Source organism: Glycine soja, chromosome 9 (genome assembly GCF_004193775.1).
Source record: "Glycine soja cultivar W05 chromosome 9, ASM419377v2, whole genome shotgun sequence".
Taxonomy (NCBI): Eukaryota; Viridiplantae; Streptophyta; class Magnoliopsida; order Fabales; family Fabaceae; genus Glycine; species Glycine soja.
In genome coordinates this window covers 11,805,912-11,814,726 of record NC_041010.1, presented here as the reverse complement: position 1 = coordinate 11,814,726, position 8,815 = coordinate 11,805,912, and the positions used below count along the sequence as shown (strand labels likewise).

Genomic DNA, 8,815 nt, shown 5'->3' with positions numbered 1-8,815 from the left:
ATAATTTGGAGTCCTGGACAGTTTATTTCAGGTTTTAATAAAATTGATTTTAGACCGTTAAATATAAATAAAATGTGTCTATATTAACTTAATAATAAATTTTAGTGTAAATTATGTTTGAGGTCTCTATAAAATTTAAAAAATATTAATTTCATTCTCATAAAATTTTAGAATCTTAATTCGATTTTCCCCTATCTATCTTCGTGGCAATGTCATCGTCATCATCGAACCTAGATTTGAATATACATCACCACCTCCTCCCCTCTTGTGCGTGCATCAATACCACCTTTCTCCTTCATAAATTGTTTAGGGGAAATTTTTAGTCACAAAAAATTATTTAATTTAATTAGAAAGCAATTTCGGGTGGTTTTTATCCATTAGAATATTTTAATCAAATTACACGTATATAATCACATCAAATAATCGTCTAAAAAATTATCATTAAAGACCGCCAAAAATATATTTTAAGTTTTATAGAAACAATTAATACTTTTTAAATTTTATAGAGACCACAAACATATTTTGCCCTAAAATTTATATTCAAATGTGTCATTACAAAATTGATCTTCAAACAACCCAGCCGGCTGTAAAACATATTAACCCTAAATATATTTTAATTTTTATAAGAACAATTAATATTTTTAAAATTTTACAAGAACCAAAACATATTTTACCCTAAATTTTATATTCGAATGTGTCACTACAAAATTGATCTTTGAACAAAACCCAACCGGCTGTAAAACATATTAACCCACTCATCACCATCGCCATCTCTAGCTTCAAATTCACTTCCATGCTCATTTTCTTCTTGAGAACCAAGCTCTAGGTAAGTGAGGAGTTTTTCGTCTGATATTAACCCTTGGTTGGCTTTGGGTTTTGTTCTTGACTTCTATCAATGGACTTTCAATTATCCATGACGATGATCTCTGATTCTTTTATATAAAAAAATGTGCGAACTCCACATATTACTTTTAATTTAAAATTGACCCTCAAATTCACTCTGGCACTGTGCGACAAATATCAAACCAACAATTCACGGAAGAGGCTGGCAAACATGCATTTCAAAACTGAAACGTTGAAAATCCATAACTATAATCTATTATACTAGCACCATTGCACTAGGGCATCGGTTACCATCATACATGAACCTGTATCACTCCTCGTTGAACAAACACCTAAGGAGAAATGAGGTCATCTGAATAAATTTACAGCAAAATTGTCTTGTGAGGAAAAAATATCAAATTCCTCAATAATCAACATCATGTAGAAGACAAATTAGTGTACAACATATGTAAAGTAAGGGCAAAACTGTGAGGCCAAATATTGCTGTCGGCCAACCATGATTACGAGGCTGCAGCAGATGATAATCTTTCTGTCTTCAATCCAAACAGATTCTCAAACAACTTCGGAGCCATAGGAGGAATATTGGCAGGTAGTGGTGCCATAAAATTTACTATCTTTTCGTGAACATTATACCTTTCATCAAATCATTCAAAAAATTATTCAGTTCATAAATGACTGCAATATATATATACACACACATACACACAACAGAAAAGGGGAAAAAATAGTAATCTTTCAATACCTTATCTTCCGACTTTTTGAGGCACGACGATCAACAATTTTTCTTTTCTTTGGTTGCATTCTCTTCAAAGCATAAAATGCTTTCTCTGTAGAGATAAATTAGTAGAAAATGAGAAAAAATGGACTTTCACTCTTAAGAAAGGAGCTATATCTTACTTTTAGGGTGATAACGGAACTTGTGGTGAGAGAAAGCAAAATACGTAAATTCAAGCCTCTGAAAATTTTCAACAGGCTGTTTAGGGGATGGTAATACAAAGAGGAACACAACCAGGTAATTTTAATCCGTTCTTGTTTTTAATTCTCCAAGTGTTTAAAAATAAATCTCCGTGATTTTTTTACTATTCTCACAAGCTTGGCAAAATGGCAGTTTTCAGAAGCAGCAAGCATTGTGAATCATTCATATTTTATATATAACAGGGAAATGCTAGTAGATATCCAAATGTGCAAGTGCAAAATCTAGATCATATAGAAAGTTCAATAACAAAACTATCACGATGGCGAGTCCAGCTAAACTCAAATTCAGTCATTTGTAAATGTTAAAGGTGGTGTGCATTTTGAAGACCGTATGCAACTTAAAACTATACCAAATATCAACTCCTAAATGCAAGAAAATGGTATTTTGCATTAGAAATATTATAAAAACTAATCAGCCAAATAGAATAGTTTTTACCAGACGATGAAGGATCAACTGTCTCAAAAAATTCTTTCAATAATTGCTGATAAAATTCAGAGTCATCCAGAAGTTCAGGATCACCATCAGTACGTGTTTCCTGCAGAGCAAGGTAATCAAAATTATAAGAAAATTTAGGATCATGAAGGGAAGTTAAGATTGTAAATCACAAATTGAAAAGATCACCCCCCCTCCACAAAGCTAGGCAACATGCTATAAACTCACAAAAAGATATTGAATTTTGAACGTCTTTCACATAAGTGATAACAAAGCAAAAGTCAGAAATTAGTACTGTACAAGACTTACAGCTTCTTTATGTTTATCGTCAACCTCTGGAACCTGAAGACAAGTGGCAGTCAATGACAAAGGTAAATAAATCAGCTTTTAACACACTCCTAACGTTCAGCCTTATATGGAATATGCAGCACAATTTAAAACAACTAAAGATTAAGAGAATGAATTACAGATCCAAATATATTAACAGCTGATCTTCTCAGCCGCATCTGATTGATCATTCTATTAGGATCTCTCATATAAGCAGCAACTTGATTGCTAATATCCTGTGTGATGGGGCAACAAAATTAGGATTAAATACTCACCTATCACATAAGAAAATTCCCAATACCAGTTAAAGAACCTGACCTGATTAAAAGCATGAAATTTTCCCTTAATGGCAGCAGCACCAGTAGTCACTTGTGTCATCCGCTGCCATTTGTTGATTGACTTGTCTCTGAAAGAAGCTATACTGCAAGATACAATCATGAATAGCATCAAATGCATAATAATCACATCACAACGTATTTAAGATAGAAATGTAGATGAAGTGCAAAAAATGTATAATTGAGAAGTTTCAAGCATTATTGATGCAAAGAAAAGGATAATAGAGAAAATGAATATGTAGCAGAATAATACTGCATTTATAAGATTATGAAAATACCTCTTGTGCATCTGTGAAATCTGTGACCACTCTTGGTCAAGATTGTCTTCCAAATGCTCAGAAACTTCTAAATCTTTTGATAACCCTTCTGAACCTTTAGTAAGAGGGTGATAAAGTTCATTACTTTGAAACAATATTCAAGGTTCAAGCAAATATGCAATCAATATTGAAATTCACATAAGAATATTAACATTTAGGCTTCATCTTCCTGCTCATATTCAAGGTACAAGAATATGAGCATGAAGATGAAGCCTAATTGTATTCGATTACATGATAGCATGACAATCTTTTTAATTGTTCAAATTTAGAAACTATTAACACCAAAAAGGCACTGAATGAAACTGATTTAAAATTGCAATATATCCAAACTCAATTATTTCTTAAAATGAGAAAAGAATAATTGCTGGACCCTTCTTGTTTGGTTAGATGTTTCTTTATATGATTTCAACCGTAGTAAAACAGGCAAATTTCCCCCTTTGGGGTACTTTTCAAAACAATTTCCTGAAATGGGGTTGTTTTGAAAGTATTTCCTGCATGGGGCTCTTTTGGACGTAAAATGCATGGGGGCATAAAGCAAATCGCCAGTGGAACTGGCGAGTTTGCTGTGCCGTGAAGGAATTGCCACTGGGAATGGCGATTTGGCCATGCATGGGGAACCGCCAGTCAAACTGGCGAGTTCCAACAGGCTTTGCAGGCGAGGTGCAGCTTTTGCAGGCGAGGTTTCTACATATGTGTGCCTTGTGCAGAAATTTATTTTACAACTTTTTTGAGTTATGAATTAGTGAATAACCAGCCATGCATACAGGAATCTCGCGGGAAAGAAATTATATCATGTAATTTAAACTCTCATACTTAAATATTTTTATAATGTTGTACAAAATATTCGAAAGTTGAAAATAAATGGTGTTACGTAATTACCATAAGCCAGGACAGTAAAATATTTATTTATTTAATTTTAAAACTAAGATTAAAAGCTTCAAATTATTAAAAAGTATACAATTTCAAGTGGAATTTATCTTTCAATTATTTAAATGAAATTTTACTCATTAAAAAATTTCATGATTTTGTTTAAAACTTTTTCCAAACAATAATAAATTCAATTCATTTAATTTTTGTGAAATTTTATTACTTTTAAATTTAGATCATATAAAACTATTTTACATTGTATCATCATTAAATTATTTTTTATGTTAAAAAATAGTTATTAATTTTTTATCATTATTAAATACATTCTCTTCGTATAGCGAAGAGCCTCTGGGCAATGGGGTACGAAGTTTTATTAAATACATTCTCTCTCACTTTGTATCTCTCTCTTTATATATAAAGTTTTCTTGTGAACCTAGGAGATAAGGAGAGAAAAAAAAAAGCTTTTTATCGAATAAAAAATGACAAAAATAATTGTCTAATAATAGACACATGATAAATAATAAGGAAATGAAAAAGGGAAATAACATTAATTAATCAATCAAGAGAATAAATGAACATATACGGGGTATTTTTCATAGAAAGATTAAAAAAATATAACAAGCACTCTTAAAAAAAATACAACTTGCCAGTACCACTGGCGAGTCCTCTCTCTCATAGCAAAACGCCAGCCGTGTTGGCGAGTTACCTCTGCACTGCTGCCTTCCTGCTTCGCTGCGTCCCTACACTCTAACGCCTAGCTGTTGGAACTCGCCAGTTTGACTGGCGGTTCCCCATGCATGGCCAAATCGCCATTCCCAGTGGCGATTCCTTCACGGCATAGCAAACTCGCCAGTTCCACTAGCGGTTTGCTTTATGCCCCCATGCATTTTACGTCCAAAAGAGCCTCATGCAGGAAATACTTTCAAAACAACCCCATTTCGGAAAATTGTTTTGAAAAGTACCCCAAAGGGGGAAATTTGCCTAGTAAAACACATCAGAGCTAAGAAAGAAAAATATATATATATATAATAGAAGATTCCCCTTCCTATATTTGTAAAGAAGTACATGGATGGATAACTCTTCCACCCATATACTTCTTCCCCGCCAAAAAACTTATCAACTTCAGACAGAATCATGCCCCACTTCCAACTTTCCTTCTCTCAGTTCTTCCAACCATTTTCAGCTTGATGGCTATTTTTTTATTCACAAACGTGTTCACCTTCATTAACCAAGTTGGTTAAAGATTATAATAGGAACTTGGTGACAAAAATCGCATGAAAGTCTTCCAAATGGATAAGTTGCTATGCTATATGCTTCAAGTGCATACTACATAATACTAAAATGTAAGTGAAGCCCAGTCCATATAACAGGTAACAAAAAGGGAAAATAATGTGCTATTTCTTACAAGAAATGTGCTATTACACATAACATATCAATCAAGCACAAAAAGATAACAAGACAGATAAATCACGGAAGAAACTAGAAAGGGAAATAAGAAAAATAGAGAAACCAGTTACCAACTGTGGCTTGGGTAATTGATGGATTCTTAGCTAAAAGAGCCTGGAACATGGAAAAGGATCAGTGGCTATGAAATCTGTGGTCAGATATATTATATATAAAAATATAAAACTTCATAATCTTCATATGACAAGAGTTGGTGAAATATATAAACGAAACATTCAAAACAATCATGTCTCCACTAGAACATAGATATGAAACAGACATGAAAAATAATTCTCATTATTTTATCCCAGAGAAAATCGCACCTCTTGCAGTTCCAATATAGAATCTAAAGTCTCTTTGGACGAAGTCAGCAGATCTGAATATGCTACTCTAACTGTCTCATCTGTTTCACAGAACAAAGACTTGATTGATTCCTGCAGACAATTTAGTTTAATCGTGTTTAGCCATGACATTTAGATAAGATAAAATAGTAAATCACATTAAAACTGAGGTAGGAAAATACCTGTGGCAAACTATTGGAGCTCGAGAATGGCTTCTGAAGTAAGAATCTAAGCTCAAGAATTTTGTACCAGAGGGCCTTCAGGTGAAAAATATTTTGGTTGTGTTATTACTTGTTACAAACTCAAAACAGAATCCATGAAAATGATACTGAAGAAAAGTTGATAGGTAAGATTGACAACATCTATGGACAAATTAAGAACTAATAAACATTCTTCAACATACTACAGCGAAAAGCAAAAGGGGAAACAGAATATTAAATCAATGGCAAAAAAATAACCAAACACAATAGCCTATAACATAATGAAACAAAAAAAAAAAAGATAGCCAGGGTACAGGTCAAACTATTAAACTACACCTTCTGGCTTTTCACAGCTTGACCCTTATGAAGATCTTCATCCTTATGATGCTTCAAGTTCTTCAAAGTATCTCTAAAAGTAGAAAGTTAACTTTCAAATATCTTAGAATCCGCACAATCTTATAGATTAAGAGAAATAAGTAAAATAGATTAAGTATAAGTCAAGTCATTCATAGAAAGAACTATTAACAGTTAGTAAGATGACTCAAACCATCAGGCTGATAGCTGACCAAAATTCACACATTAATATACTGCATAGCACCAAAGGAACTGTAACATTCCAAATTAACATAACTGGGAAAGCAATATCTTGCAGATATTTTGCAATGCTTATGAACAAATGTGAGAACTCCAAGTCTAAAACAACACTGTTATTGGTAAGTAATACAACAAGACATTGAAGAACAAAACAGTTAATAATAATAAGAACAACAACAACAACAAGAAACAACTTATAGGGACAATCATTATGATTTGGTAGATAAATACAATCACAACTGAAAATCTTAGCAAAAAATAATTGTATCATGATCCATTTTTCCAAGAGCATGATTCATTAGGTTACCTAATACTAGCAGCAAAAAAAAATATTAAAGTATGCAGTCTACTTTAGTGTCTCTGTACTACATTTGATACAACTAAATATATTTGATCTTTGACACAAAATTAAACTTATGCTCATTACAAATAGCACTAGGAAAACAAGTACATTAAACCCAAAACAAAGACTTCACTGAAACTTGTTGGTGACATAATTCCAAAATGTTGAATATAGCAATATAGTTGAACGTTCTGTATGCAATATATACTAAATATATATCAAATGTTAAATGGAATCTCACAGCTCCTGGTGATGAAGATCTCTATATTCTTTCTCAAGCTGTTCCATCTCATCATTCTTCCATTCACTATTTTCTCCTGTCCCATCTTCATCATCTGTTACTTCCTCTCCATGTTCTTCTTCTTCATCCTCCTCCTCACCATCGTCATCATAATCATCCTCCACCTACATCAGGAAAATAACCCTTAATCAAAATTCATAAGGAAATCACTAACGTTATACAATTATTACACAATAAATTAAAAAATCTAAAATTTTGCAGCAATGGATACCTCTTCATACTCCATATTATCGTAGTCATCTGAATCACTGTCACTTTTTCCTCTTTTTCTAGATTTCTTGGCAGATAACCCCATTTACACACCTAAATTTAAAATTGTAAAAAAATAGCACATTACATATCTATTAATAAAGTACTAGTAATTAATTAACAAAAATCGCAGGTCAACGTAGAATAAACAGGTAGTTAACCATGTGAAACCATGATCATGCACCTATATTAGAACTAAAACAATACCCGAGTCAGCGCAAGGCTAAAACAACTAAAGCTTGAACTTTAGAGCTACCTTCTTGAACTTTAGGCCTACCAACATTTGTTATTAGTTTTTTAAAGTAAAAAAAAAAAATAAAAAAGGTCAACATGCTGACTAAAAAGCCTCACATATCACTCTTTTTTTAAAGTAGAAATCTCTTCCAATTTTTGTTTTAGGTCTCACTTTCTGTTGGGCTGGACCTGACCAATACTATACAATCATTACATCAAAAAGAAAAGAAACAAGACATAACTTCAAATATGATAATGAGATAGATGCTAAGAACAACAATTATTAGTCTGAAATAAGACGTATACAAAAGGTACAAACAGAAAGCCTCGAAAAGCTAATAGAGTAGTGAAAAGAAACCCTAAAATTGCAAGCAGCTGTTAGAATGAAGACCTGAAAAGGTTTGCACGGTTGGGTCGTGATTCTTGAAGTGAGAAGAATGAAGACTGAAGAGGTGGCGCGAAAAGCGAGGTGAGAACTGAGAAGAAAACCTAGGGAAGCCAGGCAGTGAACGTGAAGTGAACTGCTGCTGAATGGGCTACGTTTTTCTTTTTAGGCTTAATATATAATATATAATTGGTCCTGACTTGAAATTAAAAAATTCATTTACATTCCTCAATTATTAAAATAATTAATAAGTTTCTTTAATTATTTAAAAATAATAATTGGATTTCTGAATTGTTAAAAAATTTCAATCAAATTCTTTAATTAATTTTTAAAAAAATTTAATTAGATTTCTTAATTATTAAGAAATTCAATTAAAATTTATATATTTCATCATACAAAAACACATAATTATAGTGTTTTAAATAATTAAAGAAATTAATTGAAATTTCAAATAATTGAGGACTAATTGAAGTATTTTAAACAATTGAGGAATTAAATTAAACATTGAGGGACCAAATTTAACCTTAAAATATAATTAAAGAATTATATAATTAAGTTTTCTTTTTGCTATTAGGTTTCTTAATTATTAAAAAATTCAATTAAAATTTATATATTTTATTATACAAAA

General features: G+C 31.9%; 1 protein-coding gene across 1 annotated transcript; it reads right to left on the bottom strand.

Moving 5' to 3' along the window:
• Positions 1-1,032: 1,032 nt before the first annotated feature.
• Positions 1,033-8,336, bottom strand: LOC114367992 (putative uncharacterized protein DDB_G0270496). Its single transcript, XM_028325299.1, has 14 exons — positions 8,194-8,336; positions 7,531-7,622; positions 7,260-7,423; positions 6,418-6,490; positions 6,064-6,138; positions 5,864-5,974; positions 5,615-5,657; positions 3,192-3,285; positions 2,897-2,999; positions 2,719-2,814; positions 2,561-2,593; positions 2,255-2,354; positions 1,586-1,670; positions 1,033-1,476 (listed from the first exon to the last, which is right to left on the bottom strand). Exons 2-14 carry the CDS (start codon positions 7,612-7,614, stop codon positions 1,344-1,346), a joined length of 1,194 nt encoding a protein of 397 aa, XP_028181100.1. The 5' UTR covers positions 7,615-7,622; positions 8,194-8,336; the 3' UTR covers positions 1,033-1,343.
• Between the last annotated feature and the right edge of the window lie 479 nt (positions 8,337-8,815).

Excerpts from the sequence above, each read along its gene's own strand:
- LOC114367992 (XM_028325299.1), bottom strand. The coding sequence starts at position 7,614 with ATGGGGTTATCTGCCAAGAAATCTAGAAAAAGAGGAAAAAGTGACAGT. Across the intron at positions 7,424-7,530 it reads ATAATATGGAGTATGAAGAG|GTGGAGGATGATTATGATGA; the intron begins GTATCCATTGCT and ends TTCCTGATGTAG. Across the intron at positions 6,491-7,259 it reads GATCTTCATCACCAGGAGCT|AGATACTTTGAAGAACTTGA; the intron begins GTGAGATTCCAT and ends TTCTACTTTTAG.